This window comes from Athene noctua, chromosome 23 (genome assembly GCF_965140245.1).
Source record: "Athene noctua chromosome 23, bAthNoc1.hap1.1, whole genome shotgun sequence".
NCBI lineage: Eukaryota > Metazoa > Chordata > Aves > Strigiformes > Strigidae > Athene > Athene noctua.
In genome coordinates, this window is record NC_134059.1 from 3245214 (window position 1) to 3264753 (window position 19540).

General features: G+C 66.5%; 2 protein-coding genes and 1 non-coding gene across 7 annotated transcripts; all 3 read left to right on the plus strand.

Annotated features, from left to right (window-relative positions):
* Positions 1-1621: 1621 nt before the first annotated feature.
* TMEM167B (transmembrane protein 167B) lies at positions 1622-4974 on the plus strand. Its single transcript, XM_074925518.1, has 4 exons — positions 1622-1742; positions 2286-2501; positions 3689-3820; positions 4456-4974. The coding sequence occupies exons 2-4, from the start codon at positions 2438-2440 to the stop codon at positions 4536-4538; spliced, it is 279 nt and encodes a 92-aa protein (XP_074781619.1). The 5' UTR covers positions 1622-1742; positions 2286-2437; the 3' UTR covers positions 4539-4974.
* A 1595-nt stretch (positions 4975-6569) lies between these two features.
* Positions 6570-6865, plus strand: LOC141969757 (small Cajal body-specific RNA 2). The gene has a single exon (XR_012635090.1).
* On the plus strand, positions 6573-18707 carry ELAPOR1 (endosome-lysosome associated apoptosis and autophagy regulator 1). Of its 5 annotated transcripts, none has more exons than XM_074925350.1 (22): positions 6573-6748; positions 10734-10854; positions 11387-11579; positions 12435-12582; positions 12698-12778; positions 13034-13139; positions 13222-13371; positions 13627-13715; positions 13826-14003; positions 14121-14249; positions 14334-14424; positions 14533-14638; positions 14723-14860; positions 14940-15188; positions 15722-15895; positions 16849-17020; positions 17168-17264; positions 17364-17465; positions 17693-17819; positions 17908-18086; positions 18174-18339; positions 18497-18707. In XM_074925350.1, the coding sequence occupies exons 3-22, from the start codon at positions 11419-11421 to the stop codon at positions 18563-18565; spliced, it is 2712 nt and encodes a 903-aa protein (XP_074781451.1). In that variant the 5' UTR covers positions 6573-6748; positions 10734-10854; positions 11387-11418; the 3' UTR covers positions 18566-18707. The 5 variants fall into 5 exon arrangements, 4 of the variants coding, with proteins under 4 accessions (XP_074781451.1, XP_074781453.1, XP_074781452.1 ...); XM_074925352.1 differs by lacking the exon at positions 6573-6748 and adding an exon at positions 7014-7055; XM_074925351.1 differs by lacking the exon at positions 6573-6748 and adding an exon at positions 8044-8175.
* Positions 18708-19540: the final 833 nt, after the last annotated feature.

The window sequence follows — 19540 nt, forward strand, 5'->3', positions numbered from 1 at the left end:
AGCTGCCTCAGCCGCCGGCTCTCCAGCACCCGCGGGAGCTCGGCCCTGTGCCGGGGCAGGATCCCCCTGCAGTGACGGACAGACAGACATCAACAGGGCCACCCCCACCTGGCCGCCCAGCTGGGGACCATCCCGTCCCCGCGCCCCAGGTCCCATCCCCACTCACCTGCTGTGACTGAAGAGCAGCTCCCGGTGCAGCTCCCGGTGGCTCCGGGACTCCCTCATCGGGTTTGGCACCTTCCTGGGCTGGATGAGGCCCTCGTGGCCATCGGTGGCCATGTCCGGGGAGAGGACACCGCGCCTGTCACCCTCTGGAGGGGTAGTGGGTGTCACCAGGGGATGGGGTCACCAGGGGATGGGTGATCAGGAGGGCTCTGGTCACCAGTGGAAGAGGGTCACTGGGGACAGGGTCATTGGGGTGTGGGGTCACCATGAGGGATGGGACAACCTGGGACAGGGTCACCAGGGGTGGGGTGATGCTTCCTGTGTCCCTCACCCAAAGCCACATGCCAGCACAGGGTGAGATCCTGGACACCAGCCCCCAAATTCTCCAGCCTGTAGGTCTCGGGGTGTCACAGCCCGGGGTCCCCACGCACTGTCCCCCAGCACGTGGTGCCCTCCATGACCCCTGTGTCCAAATGTCCCTGTCCCCAGGCCACCCCATGTTCTCCATCATCCCTCAGCATCCCCATCACCCCTTTGGGTCCTCATTATCCTTTGGGGTCACCACCACCCACTGGGTACCCATCACCCCTGGGGTCCCCATGGCTCACAGGGTCCCCGTTCCCCCAGTCCCCACAGCCCCGGCCCCGTGCCCCAGCCCCAGCAGCACCCACCCGGCACCGCGCTGCTCCTCGGGGCTTTGCTGTCATCCTGGCAAAGGCAAAGAGTGGGGTCAGAGAGGGACACTCAGCAGGTCCCTGGCTCCAGGTCCTCCCCAGGCTGGACACGTGGCTGGGGACACTGCAAGGTCCCTGTTTGTCACCCCCATCCCCCTGGCGCAGGAGGGGGCACAGCCATGGGTTCTGTGGGGCTGAACTTCCCCCGTCCCTCCATGGCTGTCACCCCTGGGGACTGAGTGACCCCCCAGTGTTCCTCCCCCTTGGGAGCTCAGGGCTGGCTGTGGTGGGTGGCTGCAAGGGAGGGAGAGGAGAATGGACATTCTCCACGTTAACACTGGAACCTAAGGATGGCAAGGGGTCCCCAGGCTTAATGCCAGGGGTAGCATGGGGACAGACATTTGCCCTGGGGACGTGTCTCAGGGTGGCCTCTGTTGTCCCCTCCCACCGCCAGCACGGGAGATGGGGGGCCCAGCCCGGGGCTCGGGGGTGTTCCTGTCCCCTGGGCATCCCAGTCAGCTGCCACCACTCACCCTCTTGCTCTGCAACAGCCCCATGTCCCCAACGCTGGTGGTCCTCGTCCCTGCGTCCTGGGGGCCTGAGGACGCAGGAAACAGGGGCCGGGTGCCGGCTTCACGGAGCCCGGCTGATCACCCCGTGTGCTCCACCCGTGACGGTGACGGTGACAGTGGCCCCACTCCTATCAGCAAAAGCCACTAAGCCCGGGATTAGCCCTGACGGGGCTGAGGGGACAGTGACACGTGTCCTGTGCAGGGCTGGCGGCACCACACCTGCTGCTGCTGCTACTGGGGACACTGGGCACACTGGGCACACGGGGGTCTGCTGGAGGCACTGGGCCCACTGGGGTCTGCTGGGGGCACTGGTCTCACTGGTGGCACTGAGGTCTGTTGGGAGCACCGTTCTCACTGGATTATGGGGTTATTGGGGGGGCTGGGGGTGTTTTGGGATACTGGGTTGGGGACTGGGTGCACTGGGGATTAAGGTGGGTGCTGGGAGTTACTGGGTGCACTGTGGGTCATTTAGGAGACAGGGCTTATGGGGGGACTGGAATGGGGACTGGGAGGCACATGGAGCTACTGGGGGACTGGGGATTACTGGATGGACTGGGATACTGTGGGCGTTGGGGGTTATCGGTGAACCTGGGGGACTGACAGTTACTGGAAGAGGTGGGATGGGGACTGGTTTTGCTGGGAGGACTGGGAGTGACTGGTGACTGGGATGGGGTCTGGTTGCACTCAGGGGTTACTGGGAGTGGCTGGGCACTGGGATGGGGACTGGGCGCGGAGGAGCCAGCACACTGGTAGTTTTGGGGCGTACTGGGGGTTAGGGAGGCTGGAGTGCGCTGGGGCTGCTGGGGCGAATACCGGGCGATACTGGTATTGTGGTGTCGTGTGTCCCCCGCCCCCCCCCTCCGTCCACCAATAGGCGCTCGATTGAGGCCGCCTGTTCCGCTCGATCTCCCCGCCTGGCGGTTCGGCGTTCGGCTGGTCGTGCCTGGCGCCATCGGCACGCGACTGCCCGCGCCTGCGGCTTCCGGTGTCGCGTTGGCCGCGGGGGGCGGGGAAGGGGCTCCGCGCATGCGCAGTGCCGCCGGGCCCGGGAGCGCCGGGGGGGCCCCCGCCGCCGCCGCCATGACCAACGGTGAGTGAGGGGCGGCCCGGGCCGGGCCCGCGGGTGGGGGGGCGGGCGCGGCTCCTTGGACACTTCACGGTGTCGCGGGGCAAGAAGGGGGTGCGCGGCCGCTCAGGGGACGGGTCGCTGCAGGGGGGGAGGTGATAGGCTGGGGGGGTCCGAGTCCCTCTGAGGGGGGCTGGGGGGGATTGGGCCCTCCCTGGGGGGGGAGCTCGGAGGCCTTGGTTCCCCGTGGAGGGGCAGCTGGGAGGGTCTGGGTCCCCCGTGGGGAGGGAGCTCGGGGGCTGGAGTCCCCTTAGTGGGGACAGCTAGGGGGTCTGTGTCCCTTTGGGGAGGCGGGGGGGAACTGGGAGGTGTGGGTCCCCCTTGGGTGGGGGGTAGTTCGGAGATCTTGGTTCCCCTTGGGGGGTCGGAGTTGGGGGTCTGGGTTCCTTTGGGGGGCAGCTGGGAGGTCTGTGTCCCCCCTGGGGAGGGAGCTCAGAGGCTGGAGTCCCCCTTAGTGGAGGAAACTGGGGGGTCTGGGTCCCTTTGCAGAGGTGGGGGGGGGTGACCTGGGAGGTCTGGGTCCCCCTTGTGGAGGGAGCTCGGAGGTTGGAGTCCTTTGGTGGGACAGTTGGGGGGCCGGGGTCCCCCTTGGGTGGGGGGTAGCTCGGAGGTCTTGATTCCCCTTGGGGGGGTGGAGTTGGGGGCCTGGGTTCCGTTGAGGGGCAGCTGGGAGGGTCTGGGTCCCCCCGGGGGGGGTAGAGCTTGAAGGCTGGGGTCCTCTTACTGGGGAAAACTGGGGGGTCTGTGTTCCTTTGTGGAGGTGGGGGTGAATTGGAAGGTCTGGGTCCCCCTTGGGGGGGGAGCTCGGGGGTTGGAGTCCTTTGTGAGAGCGGAGCTGGGGGGAGTGAGTCCCCCTTTGCTGGGGGCATGGAGCTGAGGGGCTGGGTTCTGTGGGGGCAGCTGGGTGGCCTGGGTCCCCCTTTTGAGGGGTGGGGGGTGGAGCTGGAGGGCCTGGGTCCCCCTTGGGAGGGGAGCTCGAAGACTGGAGTCCCTTGCTGGGGGAAACTGGGGGGCCTGTGTGTCTTTGCAGAGGTGGGGGGGGGAATTGGGAGGTCTGGGTCCCCCTCCTGGGGGGGAGCTGGGAAGCCGCGGTCGGGGGGCAGTGGGGGGGCCGGGGTCCCCCCGGGGTGCCCCACTGAGCCCCCCCGCAGTGTACTCGCTGGACGGGCTCCTGGTCTTCGGGCTGCTCCTGGTCTGCACCTGCGCGTACCTGCGGAAGGTGCCGCGCCTCAAGGCCTGGCTGCTCTCCGAGAAACGCGGCGTCTGGGGCGTCTTCTACAAGGGTGAGTGCAGTGCGGAGGCCGCCCCTGGATGAGCGGGTTCAGTTCTGGGCCCCTCACCCCAAAAAGGCCATTGAATGACTCGAGCGTGGCCAGAGAAGGGCAACGGAGCTGGGGCAGGGTCTGGAGCACAGGTCTGCTGGGGAGCGGCTGGGGGAACTGGGGGGGTTCAGTCTGGAGCAGAGGAGGCTGAGGGGAGACCTCCTGGCCCTCTGCAACTCCCTGCCAGGAGGGGGCAGAGAGGGGGGATGAGTCTCTGGAGCCAAGGCCCCAGCGCCAGGCCCCGAGGGAATGGCCTCAAGCTGCCCAGGGCAGGGTCAGGCTGGCTCTGAGGAAGGATTTCTGTGCAGAAGGGGCTGTTGGGCGTTGGAATGGGCTGCCCAGGGCAGGGGGGAGTCCCCGGGATCCCTGGAGGGGTTGAAGAGTCGGGCTGAGCCAGCGCTGAGGGATCTGGGGGAGTTGGGAAGGGTCAGGGTGAGGGTCATGGTGGCACTGGGGGAGCTTCAAGGGCTTTTCCACCCTTGAGGGTTCTGGGATTCTGTGAGTCGGGGGCAATCTTGGGGTCCGGGATGGGGACACCCCCGGGGGTCTCACCCCAGCACAGGGGCACCCACCGGCCTCACCCCCTGACCCCACAGCTGCCGTCATCGGCACCCGCCTGCACGTGGCCGTGGCCGTCTCCTGCCTCCTCATGGCTTTCTACGTCCTGGTGGTGAAGTGACCCCGCGGGGACCCCGCGGCCAGAGACCCCGGTACCGACACTGTCCGCCCCGCCGCCGGCCTGGCCCCCACCTGTGGCCGCCCCGAGGAGCCGCCATGGCCCAGCACCCGGCTTAAACTCGGCTTAAACCCGCCTCGCCCCCCTCGGCGGGCCGGGCAGCCTTGGGGCGGTCGGAAAGGGAATTGATGTGCCCCTGAGCGCCTTCTCCTGGGGCCAACGCCGTGTCCTGGTGGGACTGTGCCCCCCCCGCTGCAAGGACTGGGGGGGGCGGGCAGGGCCCCCCCTCACCAGTGGGATTTCCATGCTCCCCTGGGGTGCCTCGGCGGGGGTCTGCTCCCCACTGTAGCTGTGGGGTTTGTACCGCACCCCCCCGCCCCCCCCGTTTGTGAACGCCGGACCGCAATGTGCAAATAAAGTGGGGGTGCCCCGGTGGGCAGCGATGGCTCCCTGTTGGGGGGGGGCTGTGGGGCAGGGGGGGCTGTGGGGTGAGGGGCTCCGGGGCGGTGCACACGGGGTGTGAGTGTGCAAGGCGTGCACAGCACCTGCCTCTGCGGGGGTGGGGGGGGGTGCGAGGCCGTGCCCGCCTGCCTGGGGGTGCCAGCATAATGCCGAGGTGCGCTGGCTGCACACGCGTGTGGGGCTGCACAGGCGTGTGGGGCTGCACGTGCTGACACGCCTGCATGTGCACACCCGGGGGGGCAAGTGTGCAGAGCGGGGCTGTGTGGACACACGTGCACAGCGTGAGCACACGGGGCTGCCAGGGGGGTGTGAATGCACACACTCACTCCTGGGGCACAAGTATGTGTGGGGGCAGGCACATGTGTGTGTGAGTGTGTATATGTGTATGGGGTTTATACATGTGTGTATATATGTGTATGTGTGTGTACATGTGTAAGTGTGTGTACGTGGGTGTGTACATGTGTATGTGGGTGTATACATGTGTACATGTGTATATATGCATACATGGGAGGGTGGCATATGTGTGTATGTAGGTGTGTGTATGTGTTTATATATGTACATGGGTGTGTATATGTGTGTATGTAGGTGTGTACATGTCTATAATTGTATGTGTATATATGTGTATGCGGGTATTTGTGCGTGTACGTGTACATGTGCGTATACATGTGCATGTGAGTGTATGTGGGTGTGTACATGGGTGTATATATGTGTGTGTGGTTATATCTACGTGAGTCTACATGGGGGGGTGTGCATATGTGGGAGTGTGTATGTATGTATGTCTACATGGGTGGTGTGTGAGTGTGTGTGCATGTGTTTATCTGTGTGTTTCTGTACGTGTGTACATGTAAATCTGTGCACATGGGTATGTCTGTACATGGGTGTGTATCTGTGTATGTGTGTGTACATGTGTATCTATGTTTGTGTATGTGTGTATCTATGTACATGTAAATCTGTACATGTGAATGTGGGTATGTCTGTACGTGGGTGTATCTATGTGTGTGTACGTGTGCACATGTGTATCTGTACGTGTGTATTTGTGTGTATCTGCACATGTGTGTATGCATGTGTGCGTGTACATATGTGTATCTCTAGGTGTGTACGTGTGTATGTGTACGCATGTATCTACGTGTGTATGTACGCGTGTATGTCTGTACACGCGTCTACACGTGTGTATGTGTGTATCTGTACATGTTGTACATGTTTACATGTGTAGGTGTGTACGTGTATATGTACTTGTGTACATGTATGTGTACATGTGTCTGCATGTAGGTGTATGTACCTGTGTATGTGTATCTGTACACGTGTGTGTATGTGTATCTGTACGTGTGTACGTGTGTATCTGCAGGTGTCCGTGTGTCGGCGCCTCCGTCCGTCCGTCCGCGCCGAGCGGCTCCTCCCGCCGCCAGGGGGCGGGCCAGAGGGAGGCGTGGCCCGCCCCGCCTCTTCCCGTCGTCCCCCGCGCGGCCGCGCTATAAAATGGCGGCGCGGGGCGCGCGCGGGCGGGTGGGGTGCGGCGGCCGCGCGGGCGGGTGGGGTGTGCGTGAGCGTGCGAGGGGCGGGCGAGGCCCGGGTGTGTGTGTGCGGGTGTGTGTGTGCGGGTGTGTGTGTGCGGGTGTGTGTGTGCGGGTGTGTGTGTGCGGGTGTGTGTGTGCGGGTGTGTGTGTGCGGGTGCGCGAGGCGCGCGCCAGCCCCCCCTTTCCCCTACACGTTGATCTTATTCGATCGGCCGGGCCGGGCCAGGCCGGGCCGAGGTGAGAAAAACGGCACCGCGAAGCCCCCGGGCGCTGTGCGGCGGCCGGCGGCGGGCGGGATGAGTCGATCAGATAGGCGAGGCCGCGGCCGCTGAGCGCCCTGCGATTCTGACCCGCCGCCGCGCCGAGCCCCGCGCCAGGGCCCCGTCAACCGCGCAACGCGCCCGTGGCTTCGTGCCGCGCGTGAGGCGCCGCCGGCTCCGTGCGGCGGCGGGCGAGAGTCCCGCGCGGTGTTTGGGGGGGACCCGCGGCCGCACGGGCCCCACCTCCGAGTGTCACCCCCCGGGCCGCGCGAGCCCCGTGCGAGGTGTGTGAGCGCCGTCGGCGTGCTCGGGCCTGGCAGGAGGCGGGTGGCAGCGTGGCCCCCACCCGGGACACCCGCGGGTGACACCCCGGCAGCTGGGGGGGACCAGGGGACAGCCACGGTGGTGGCACGGCCCCGAAAAGCTGCCGTGCTCCTGGCTGGGAGTGGCCACGCTGTGGGGACACTTCTCAGGGGGGACACGCCAGCTCGGCGGGGTTCTGTGGGGTCTCTGGGGCACAGCCACCGTGTCCCCACGCCACCGTGTCCCCACGCCACCGTGTCCCCACGCCACCGTGTCCCCACGCCACCGTGTCCCCACGCCGTGATGGCCGCAGGCATAGCCCCGCGTCATGGCCATGTCCTCTGTCCCCCTGGTACGTGCTGGTGTCCCTCTGCCCCCACAGATGGAGCCATGTCCCCCGTGTCCCCCATCCCCACAGGTACATGCCACCCCCATGTCATGCCTGTCCCCATGTCATGTGTCCCTCATGTCCTCATCACCTCGCATCCCCAGTGTCCCCCATCTTCCCTGTGTCCCCCATGCCCAGAACACACAGCTGTGTGTCCCCTCCGTGCCCCCCCCTTGCCCCATCCCCGGCATCTCCCTGCCCCCGGTGCACCAACTCCTTGCCGGGGGGGGACACACACACACGACACACACCCCCACGGGACACGGGGACACCCACCCCCGTGAGCGTGGCATGGAGGCGGCTTCAGGGTGCGGGGGGAGCCGTGACACCTCCCCCGCCGCCCCAGGCACCGTTGCTCGGGCTGGCCGCGGCGGGGGGGTTCCGGGAGGACAGGCCGTTACCGGGGGGCGCGGTGCCTTTGCACCGGGGGGGGTGGCGGTGTGCCCGGTGTTGTTCCCGGGGATGCCGCGCGGTGCCGTGCCCGGGATAACGCGCCCGGGGGCGGGGGCAGGTGGCGGCAGGTGCGCGCGCGGGGCCGGGCCGTTGGCGGGGGGCGGGGCCGCGGGGCCGGTACCCGGCGCGGGGCCGATCGTTGCCGCCGCCGCCGCTGCGCCATGGCCGGTACCGGGGCCCGGTGGGTGTTGCTGACGCTGTGCCTGGCGACCGCCCTGTCACCGGGCCGTGCCGGGGAGCGGCTGCACGTCTGCAAGGAGGTACCGGTACCGGAACCGGCAGATGGGGCGGGGGGGGGCGGGGAGGGAAGGAGGCGGGGGGGAACGGCAACGGGGGAACCGGCAACGGGGGAACCGGCAACGGGTACCCGCCGGTAGATGAAACCTTCATCCCTGCAGCACGGGGGATGCGGATCCGGGGCTGGTCCCTGTGGGATAGGGAGGACGGGGATGGGGGGGTCCCTATAGCGTGGGGGGACTGGCCGGTCCCTGGGGGGGGGCTTTGCCCCCCGGGGCTTCCAGTCCTACCTGGGGGAGGCTCCTCTGGGGTCCGTCACCTGTAGGGAACGTGCGGACCGGGCTGTGCTGCCTGGGAAGGGGAGGGGGGACTCCGTGGGGTCCCCTGTAGGGATGGGCAGTGTCGCGGTGGGTAAAAGGGGAGGTGGCTTTGCTGCTGGGGGGCCCCTCGGGGACACCCCTTCCCCCGACCGGAGCCATCCCGGCGGTCCCCGGGGCCACCCCCAGCCTCATGTCTGTGTCCCCATGTCCGGGTCAGCTGCTGACCCCAGGGAGACGTTGGGATGTCCCCAAACCCTCGCAGCGCTGCCGGGGGTGGAGACAGCAGAGCCGGGGGGGGACACGCACACATGTCCCCATCGGCCACGTGCCGTTCCCAGCCTGGCACATGGGGACAAAGTGTCCTGCGAGGAGAAACCGGGGGGGCTCTGCCGCTCGCGGGGACCCGGCCGGCTCGGGGACAGCGGTGCCGGGGTGACCCCACAGCCAGCTTCCCAATTTCCCTCGGTGGGATCCTCACCTGCCCCCCCACCCCCCCCCTCCCAAACCTGCGGCCGCTTTTCATCTGGGCCAGTCATTTTTTTTGTGCCGTGATCCAATTTAATTTTTTTTTGTGCGTGTGTGTTCTGTGGCCCGGAGCTGGAAACAATAGACTGGGGCTGGCACCCGTCCCCGGGAGGGATCACTCCCACGGAGGTTGTGTCCCCTGTCCCCGTCCCTGTCACCCCCCCGTTGGGGACAGACCCTCTCCCTGCCCTGGCTGGAGCAGGGTGGTGGTGACAGCCCGGGGTCCCCCTTCCCGCTACGGAGCCACTCCGGGGCTGAATCAGGTCAATTTATTTAGATTTTAAAACAATTTCAAAGCTTTGACAAAGGAGAGTGATTAATATCAGCTCGTTCCAGCCGCTCAGCTCCGTGCCAGGGGCGGGGAAAGTTTGGGAAGAGGGAAAACCCACCTTTTTCCCAAAGGAATCCCTCTGGAGCAAGAGCGATGTTGGGGGCTTGGGGCTGCTGAGAGCCGGGGTGACCCCGTGAGTACCCCCACCCCGGCCGTGGCGGGGGACACCCCCCTCTATGTCCCCGTCCCGGGGCTGTGGGGGGCTCAGTGCTGCCCGTACGTGGGCAGGGGGTGCTGCAGGCAGAGCCTTCGCCCCCCTCCGTCCCCCCTTTTCCCCCCCATCGCCGCCGTTTCCAGCTGACGGGAACATCAAAGCTTTGTTTTCTCGCCAACCTGCCACGCTCCGGCGTCTGTCAGGAGCACGAAGCCACGGCGCCTGGCTCCGACACCCCAGAGATGCTGCAGCGGAGGCAGCGGGGTGGGGGGGCTGCGGCATCGCTCCCTCACACCCCCCCCCAGTCCCCCCACCACACCGGAGCAACCGGACACGGCCTTCGCCCTGCCCGGGAGATTAACGGCGCCGGCTGGGCTTCGCCTGCCCCCGGCGTCGCCTCCTCGCCGGCCTTGAGCCAGTCCCAGCTTGGAGGCAGCCGGCGGCACGGGGAGGGGGGGTCATGCTGCCCCGCTCTCCTTTCTCCCTCCCTCCCGGCTGCACCCAGCCGGCGGCATTGCCGAGGGGTGCCCGCGGCGGGGTGGGTGTCCCGGTGCATCCGGGTTGCGCCAAGGAGCAGTTTAACGAGCAACACGTGCCGTCGCGCTCGGGCCACGCCAAAACAAACGGTGCTGTGCCAGGGACGGTGCCAGCAGCTCGCTGGCGCTTGGAGGGGGGTCGGGGGTTTGACCCCCCCGCCACCCCGGGGAGGGAGCAGCAGTGCCGGGTGCCCACGCTGTGCCAGGGCTGTCTCATCCCGTGGGGTGGTCAGGGACATCCTGGGTGCGTGCGTGTGGCCTGGGTGGCCCCGCGGCCCTCCCTGGGGTTTGGCATCTTATGGGGTGCATGTGCTGGGGTGGGGGGGTCATTGTACCTGAATCCTCACCCTGAGCATTACCCTGGGCTGAGCATCCCCCCACCCTGAGCTCCCCCCACCCTGAGCATCCCCCCACCCTGAGCTCCCCATACCCTGAGCTCCCCATACCCTGAGCTCCCCCCACCCTGAGCATCCCCCCACCCTGAGCACCCCCTCACCCTGAGCACCCCCCACCCCGAGCATCCTCTCCCCTTGCACAGGCTGGTCCCTGTGCTGAGCCGGGGGACTGGGTGCTGCAGGACTTTGCAACACCTTAAACCAAAAATCCCAATGCAAAAGGTGGCCGGGCACACACCTGGGGGGGGGAAGCCCCCCGCGGGGGGGAGCACTATGGGGGTCTCAGGGCCGCAGCTCTCCCTGTGTGTTCTCTCTTCCAGTCTGAGTATCACTATGAGTACACAGCGTGTGACAGCACGGGCTCGCGGTGGAGGGTGGCTGTGCCACACACGCCAGGACTCTGCACCGGCCTGCCGGACCCCGTCAAGGGCACCGAGTGCTGTAAGGCTGGGGGGATCGGGGGGGGCAGATGGGGGATGGGGGGGCTGGGGGTGTAGGAGGTGGGAAATGAGGGCGAAGTAGGGGGAGAGGAGGGCGAGACGAAGCGCAGCTTTCCATCAGCTCCGTCGCAGCGCTGTACCTTCAAAGGCGGTGACGGACTTGTCTGCGCGGCAGCAATAAGCCCTCGTTAGCGCTGTCAGCTCCTCACGGGGAAGGCCGGGATGCGGTGAGGGGGATGGAAACCCCCCTCCCTGCCCCACTCCCCCGAGCCTTGAGGGGTGCCGTGGCTCTGCAGCGCGCTTCGGCAGAGGGGCGCATCCTGCCTGGTGCGCGCTGGTGGTCGGGAAGTGCTGTAGAGCTGCCAAAAATCATAGCTCGGAGGGATGGATCTCTGAGCCTCCCTCCACTCTGAGCCTCCCTCCACTAGCAGGGAGCGCTCCGAAAAGCAGTGATGAAGATGATGAGGCTGAAGCAGCGCCGGGGGGAGCAGGGGGGTGACCACCCTGATCCCCCCCTTGCTGCACGTGGGCAGCTTTCTCCTGCAAGGCGGGCGAGTTCCTGGACATGAAGGCGCAGGCGTGCAAGCCCTGCGCCGAGGGCACCTACTCGCTGGGCACCGGCATCCGCTTCGACGAGTGGGACGAGGTGCCCCACGGCTTCGCCAACGTGGCCACCAACCTGGAGGTCGACGACGGTTTTGGCGACGTGGTAGAGAACTGCACAGCGTGAGTCGTCCTGCTGCCGGCGGCGTGGCTCTTCTGCCTTAATGGGCGGGGGGGCTGGAGCCCCGGGAGGATGCTCGGGGACTTGGCCACCCCGGCGTGGCAGGGATGGGCACGGCAGCCGTGAGCAGGATGGGTGCTGTGACCCCTCTGTGCATCGAGGGCACCCTGTCTCCCCGACACCCCGTCCCCCACGCTCTCTCTGCCACCCTTCTCTGCGAGGCGATGCTGGCGGGGTGCTATGGGGGGAGTACCCCGGCAGCACCGCCCCCACCCGCAGTGACAGGACCCCTTGGGGCACCCACACCAACCCTCCTTGGAGAAGGAGCACCCATGGGTGTCCCCGCACCTTTGCGCCACGATCCAGCACCTTTATTTTCCACCCTGGCCCTTTGATCAGCTCTGGTGGCCACCAAGCCCCCCCCAACAGCCCGTTACACCGGGGGACACTGAGCTGCCCCGCGCTGCAGCATTTATGCAATTTGCAAATGTAACCTACTTCCAGCAGCACTTTAATTATTCAGTCGCCGTCCCCAGTGCAGCTCCGGCGCAGGAGGATCCCCCCTCCTCCTCCCTGCAGCCCACCCGCATCTCACCAGGGTTGGGGGGGGGGAAGGGTCCCTTAGAGATAAGTGTCCGGGCACCTCACAGTGACACGTCCCCAGGGCTGTCCCCAGCACTCAGCTCTCCATCATTTGTCCCCCACCCCATGCTGTCCCCAAGCCCCTGTGTCCAACACCTCCCTCCCTGCTCCACCTCACATCTGGGGACCGTCACAGCCATCCTCGTTGTCCCCATCCCGGCTGCCATGGGGTTCGGACCGGTGGCAGAGCCCACGGTCTGTGTCACCCGCCCCAGGTCGACGTGGGTGCCGCTGGGGGACTACGTGGCCTCCAACACGGACGAGTGCACAGCCACCCTCATGTACGCCGTCAACCTCAAGCAGTCGGGCACCGTCTCCTTCGAGTACATCTACCCCGACAGCAGCATCGTCTTCGAGTTCTTCGTAGGTGACGGGGGGCCAGAGGGGTGCAAGGGTGGAGGGTGGGGGTCTCTGGGGACATGGTGGGGGGGTCTCTGGGGACATGGAGGGCGTCCGCATCCTCACGCCACCCCCACAGGTGCAGAACGACCAGTGCCAGCCCATGGTGGAGGAGTCGCGCTGGATGCGGACGACGGAGAAGGGCTGGGAGTTTCACAGCGTGAGTGGGGGGGCTGGGGGTGACAGGGGGTGTGTGTGGGGTGTCTCTCAGCACTCCCCCCTCCCCAGGGTCCCTTGTCCCTCCCCTGGGGGGAAGATGCTCCTTGAGGATGCAGTGGGTGATGGCAGACAGGGATTAGTGCCTCAGCCCCCCACCCAGGGGTACCCCCTCCCCAGCAGCGGGACTACCCGACCCTGCCACGCCCCATCGCCCCCCCCCCCCCCCCCCCCCAGCACCCCCCAACCCCTTTTCCAGGTCGACCTGAGCCGTGGCAACAACGTGCTGTACTGGCGGACCACGGCTTTCTCTGTGTGGTCCAAGGTCCCCAAACCGGTGCTGGTGAGGAACATCGGCATCACAGGTAGGTGGGTGCAGGGTGTGGGGGGGTCCCACTGACACCCCCCCCCCCAGCTCCCACACCCTGAGCACCCTCCCGCTGCCAGGGGTGGCTTATACCTCCGAGTGCTTCCCCTGCAAACCGGGCACCTACGCGCCCGCCGCCGGCTCCTCCGCCTGCCAGCTCTGCCCCGCCGACACCTTCTCCAGCAAAGGAGCCACCGCCTGCCAGCCCTGCGAGCCCGCCACCTACGCCGGTGAGAGGTGGCCGCCGCGTCCCCTCCCCTGTCCCCTCACCCAGAGGTGGCAGCCGCCAGGTCCCCTTGGCCCCCACCCCGACCCTCTACCCTGCAGGGATGCCCCTGGGGAAGGGAGAGGTGATGCGAGGGGCAGGGAGGACCTGTCATCCCTTGGGGGGGGCGTCCCGCTGGTGACACGGTGGCACCCGTGGGGACAGCGGTAAGGTCCTCTCGCCGGGCTGGCTCAGCCGCCATCTCCCCTGCGGTCGGCAGAGCCCGGCTCAGCGTCCTGCAAACCGCGGCCGCCCTGCACCGACAAGGATTACTTCTACACCCACACCGCCTGCGACGCCAGCGGGGAGGTACGGCCGGGGGGGGGGGGGGAGTGTGGAATATCAGGGGGCTGGCAACTGCTGTCCCCGTGTCCCCCCCCGCGCCAGCTCAGCCCCCTCCCCTGCTCCCGCCTGGGCAGACCCAGCTGATGTTCAAGTGGGCAGAGCCGAAAATCTGCAGCGAGGAGCTTCCGCAGGCGGCCAAGCTGCCCCCGTCCGGGGTGAAAACCAGGTGCCCCCCCTGCAACCCCGGCTTTGCCAAAAGCAACGGCAGCACCTGCCAGCCCTGCCCCTACGGCTCCTACTCCAACGGCTCTGGTAAGGATGTCCCTGTCACTGTCCCCAAGGGGTGCCCGGGGTGCCCGGAGCTGCTGGGAAAGGTGGGGGGGGAGGTGGGTGCCACCCCAGTGCAGGGCTGTCCCCTCCTGTCCCCAGGCTGCCTCAGCTGCCCGGCGGGCACCGAGCCGGCGCTGGGGTTGGAGTACAAGTGGTGGAACGTGTTGCCCCCCAACATGGAGACCACCGTCCTCAGCGGCATCAACTTTGAGTACAAGGGGATGGCAGGTAGCGCCAGGACACTGTCCCCTCGCTGTCCCCTCCCACAGGGGGGGCTGGGGACCACCCTGAGCTGTCACCGTGTCCCTGCAGGCTGGGAGGTGGCCGGGGACTACATCTACACAGCGGCGGGAGCCTCCGATAACGACTTCATGATCCTCACGCTGGTGGTCCCTGGCTTCAGGTGAGGTGGGGAGCAGCGCTGGGGTGTCCCCAGGAAGGGGACACACACACAGAGCACCGTAGGGCAGAGCCTGGCAGCGTCCCCACGCTGTCCCCACACTGTCCCCAGCCCTCCGAGCCCAGTGCTGGAGGATGCGGAGAGCAAGGAGGTGGCCAGGATCACCTTCGTCTTTGAGACGGTCTGCAGTGTCAGCTGCGAGCTCTACTTCATGGTGGTGAGTGGAGGGGACATGGGGGGAAGATTTGGGGGGCAAAAAATATCGGGGGAGGGGATCCCACCATCCCTGTGTCCCCCCCAGGGCATCAACTCCCGCACTAACACGCCGGTGGAGACGTGGACGGGCCCCAGGGGGAAGCAATCCTACACGTACATCGTGGAGAAAAATGCCACCATGAGCTTCACGTGGGCCTTCCAGCGCACCCCCTACCACGAGGCGGTGAGGGACAGGGGGGGTGACGCCCCCCCGCCGTGGGAGGGTGCTGGGGGACACGGGTGATGGGTTCTCTCGGTGCCAGGGCCGGCGATACACCAACGACGTGGCCAAGCTCTACTCTGTCAACGTCACCAACGTGCTGGGGGGGGTGGCATCCTTCTGCCGGCGCTGCGCCCCCGAGCCGGCCGGATCCTGCGCCCCGTGTCCCCCCGGGAACGCCGTGGAACGCGGGTCCTGCCGGCCCTGCCCGCCCGGCACCTACCTGCGGGGTCACCCCTCCGACGGGACCCCCACCTGCCACCCCTGCGGCCCCGGCACCCACAGCAACCAGGTGCCCATCCCTGCGTGTCCCCCCGGGGGTGGGGGTGCATGGGGTGTCAGTCCCAAATGGGGGGTGCTGTGGGGCCCAGAGGGGTGACACCAGCCCTGCCCTGCCAAGATGTCCCAGCTGGGTGGCACCAGCCAGCCCCGGGAGGGTGACACCAGCCCCCCACCCCCCCACTCCATCATGGGTAGGTGACACCAACACCCCCTGGCTACGCTGGGTGGGTGACACTGTGGGTGGGTGATGCCAATCCCCAGCTGTCCCCAGGGAGGTGACACCAACCCCTCTGGCCATCCTGGGTGGGTGACAGTATCTAGCCCTGGGTGGGTGATGACACCCCCCCAGCCATCCCCAGGGAGGTGACACCAGCCCCCTCTGGCCACCCTGGGTGGGTGACACCCCTCTCCCATCTGTCTCTGACGGTCCACGCCAGCTCTCCGCTGTCCCCAAGGCGCTGTCCCCAGTGGGTGACACGACCTGTCCCCATTGGGTGACACGAGCCCCGGGCTGTCCCTGACCGCCACCTCCTGCCCCCCCAGCTCCGCTCCCTCTGCTACAACAACTGCAGCTTCTCCCTGGCGCTGCCGGGCCGCGTCCTGCGCTACGACTTCTCGGCGCTGGGCGCCGGCACGGCCTTCGCCAGCGGGCCCAGCTTCACGGCCAAGGGCCTCAAGTACTTCCACCACTTCAACATCAGCCTCTGCGGCAACCAGGTGAGGGCGGAGTGGGGACACGCGTGTTATAGTGCAAAGACACACGTGTGTGTGTGTGCCCGTGGTGTGAACACGCACGTGTGAAGGCACGTGGAGTGCAAACGTACACCCATGCAAGCACAGGCGGTCGTGGAAACGTGCGAGGGATGCGGGGAGTCGTGGCAAATGTGCATGCACGCTTGTGCAAACGCGGGTGTGCAGGCAGGCGTACGTGCACACGTGCAGGTAGCTGTGCAAACACACGTGCACGCTCATGCAGAAACATGCACACGTGCAAACACATGCACGTAGTAATGCAAATGCATGCACACACTTGTGCAAACACAGGTGTCAAGCAGTCATACATGCACACATGCACAGCTGTGCAAACACATGAATATATGCACGTGGTCATGCAGTCACATGCACACTTGCACACATGCAGACACATGCACATAGCCACACACACATGCAGTCGTGCAAACACAGATGTACAGGTGGTCAAGCGTGCACACATGCACACACTCATGCAGAAACACATGCAGACGTGCAAACACACACACTTGTGCAAACACATGCACACACTCACGCAAACACACATGCACACTTGTGCAAACACAGGCACACTAGTGCAAACACACATGCACACTCATGCAGTTGTGATAACAGTTGTGCAGGTGGTCATGTGTGCACACATGCCCACACTCATGCAAATACATGCACACTCATGCAAACACACATGCACGCTAGTGCAAACATGCACGTAGTCGTGCAAACACATGCAACTACACACAGTCATACAAACACTCACACACACTTGCCCGCTCATGCACGCAGATGTACAAACACACAAACACCTGCGCGCACCCGCGGGCCCGCCAACAAGCGCGCACACACCTACGTGTGCACCGTCACACGTGTGCACACGCGTGTGCTGCCGCCGCCCGGCCTCAGCCCGCTCCCCCCGGCGCCAGGGCAGGAAGATGGCCTCCTGCAGCGACAACGTGACGGACGCGCGGGGCGAGGGGGACCCTGCCCGGGTGGTGACGGCCTACGTCTGTCAGTCCATCCTGGTGCCCCCCGACGTCATGGGCTACAAGATGGCCGTGTCCTCGCAGCCCGTCAGCCTGGCCGACCGCCTCGTGGGTGAGCTCCCCAAACCTCTCCGAGCTCCCCAAACCCGCAGCAAACCCCCCCCAGCTCCGTGATTTGACCTCACCGTCCCCTCCTGTGGGACACCCCATTGCCACTGGGCCACCCCATTGCCACTGGGCCGCCCCGCTCTCGCCGCAGGTGTCACGGCCAGCTCCACGCTGGACGGCATCACCTCCCCCCCCGAGCACTTCCCCCCCGGCCACCCCGACCTGCCCGACATCGTCTTCTTCTACAGGTGAGAGTGGCTGGCCCGGGGAGGGGGGGGACACAGACAAACACCCCGCTGTCCGCCCCCCCCACGCTGACACCCCCCACCCCGTGTCCCCCTCGCCAGGTCCAACGACGTGACGCAGCCCTGCAGCGGGGGACGGGCCACCGCCATCCGCCTGCGCTGCGACCCGCTGCGCCCCGGCGCCGGCACCCTGGCCGTGCCCAGGTAGGTGGGGGACGGTGCTGGGGGGGGGGCTTTTGGGGGGAACATCCTCATCCCCCCCAAAAAATGTAGCACCCCCACCTCCTTGCGCACCCCAGCTGGCAGGGCGCGGGGTGCGTCCCCTTGGGTGCTTTGCTTTGGGGACCACGGTGTGCCGCGTTGTCACCACCAGCCATTCCCCACCCCACCCCTTTTTTCTTCCTGCCCCCCCATCTTCTCCCACCCTCCAGCAAATGCCCCGAGGGCACCTGCGACGGCTGCACCTTCCACTTCCTCTGGGTGACGGGCGAGGGTTGTCCCCGCTGCTCCGCCGGCCACTATCGCCCCATCGTCGGCGCCTGCCTCGGCGGCGTCCAGGTACGACCGTGACACCACGGGGATGGGCTGGGACTGGGGGGTCACCCACCTCACTGACACCCCCCCATATCCTCCCTACCCCCCCCAGAGAACCACCTACGTCTGGCGGGAGCCCCGGCTGTGCCGCGGGGGGCAGAGTTTGCCGGCGCAGAAGGTGAGGGGCTGTAGGAGTGTGGATTTTTGGCTGAAGGTGGGGATCTCCGCCGGCACCTGCGCCGCTGTCCTGCTCGCCGCCCTCGCTGCCTACTTCTGGAAAAAGAACCAAAAGTGTGTGGTGACATCGGGATTTTGGGGGGACGGAGGGACGAGCATTGTCACAGTGGGGGGGTTGATGTCACCGTTCTCTGTCCCCAGGCTGGAATATAAATACTCCAAACTGGTGATGAACGCGGCGGCCAAGGAGAGCGAGCTGCCGGCGCCGGACAGCTGCGCCATCATGGAGGGGGAGGACGCCGAGGATGACCTGGTTTTTGCCACCAAGAAGTCGCTTTTTGGCAAAATTAAGTCCCTCACGTCTAAGGTAAAGCAGGGGGGGTGGAAGGGGGGCGCAGGAGTGCACAACCCCGGAGCAGACACCAGAGAAGCCACAGCGGTGGTTTGGGGCTGCTCCCGTGCCTCAGTGTCCCCACGCCGAGGGGGGGTCCGGGGGTGCTCACTGACGCCGGGGCTCACCGCAGAGGACGCCGGATGGTTTCGACTCCGTCCCGCTGAAGACGTCGTCCGGCAGCGCCGCCATGGAGCTGTGACGGGGCGGGGGGGGCCCCCGTGCCCACCCCCCCACCCCCCCAACGTGGCCTTAGGGACCCGCTTCGGACTGGAGCTTCGTTACGGCTTTTGTACGTGTGTCCCCCCCCCATCTCCGTGTCCCCCCCCTCAGCCAAGCACCGAAAAATGCCAAATACAGGTGTGGGGTTTGTACGACGGCTCTGCGTGTGTGTGTGTCCCCCTCCCGCGCCCCCCGGGACACACGCATGGTGTGCACGTACAGGGGTGGCACACGCGTGTCGGGGTGCTCGTGTGTGGGGTAGCGTGGGGATGTGTGTACACGTGTGTGTTCACACGCGGGGGGGTGTGCACACGCGTGTGTGAGCTCTGGCCGCGGCACGGCTGCCTCCTGCGCGGCTGTCACAGGTCGGGGGGCTGAGGGGAGTGCCCGGTGGACCGGGGCTGTGCCGGGTGTGCCAGGCCATGCCGTGCCAGGCCACACCGGGCCGTGCTGTGCCATGCCATACCAGGCCATGCCAGCCCATGGCAGGCCATGCTGTGCCATCTCAGGCCACACTGGGCCATGCCAGGCTGTGCCGTGCCATGCCAGGCCACTCCGGGCCATGCTGTGCCGTGCTAGGCTGTGCTGTGCCAGGCTGTGCCGTGCCATGCCAGGCCACACCATGCCATGCCATGCCAGGCTGCACTGGGCCATGCTGTGTCGTGCCAGGCTGTGCCGTGCCATACCAGGCCACAGCAGGCCATGCTGTGTCATTCCATGCCATGCCAGGCCACACCGTGCCATGCTGTGCTATCTCAGGCCACACCGGGCCATGCTGTGCCATGCCATGCCAGCGCACGCCAGGCCATGCTGTGCCATCTCAGGTCACACAGGGCCATGCCGTGCCAGGCCATGCTGTGCCGTCCCGGGCCACACCACGCCATGCCATGCCGTGCCAGGCCGTGCTGTGCCGTGCCAGGCCGTGCTGTTCCACGGCCTGCACCAGCCCCGCACC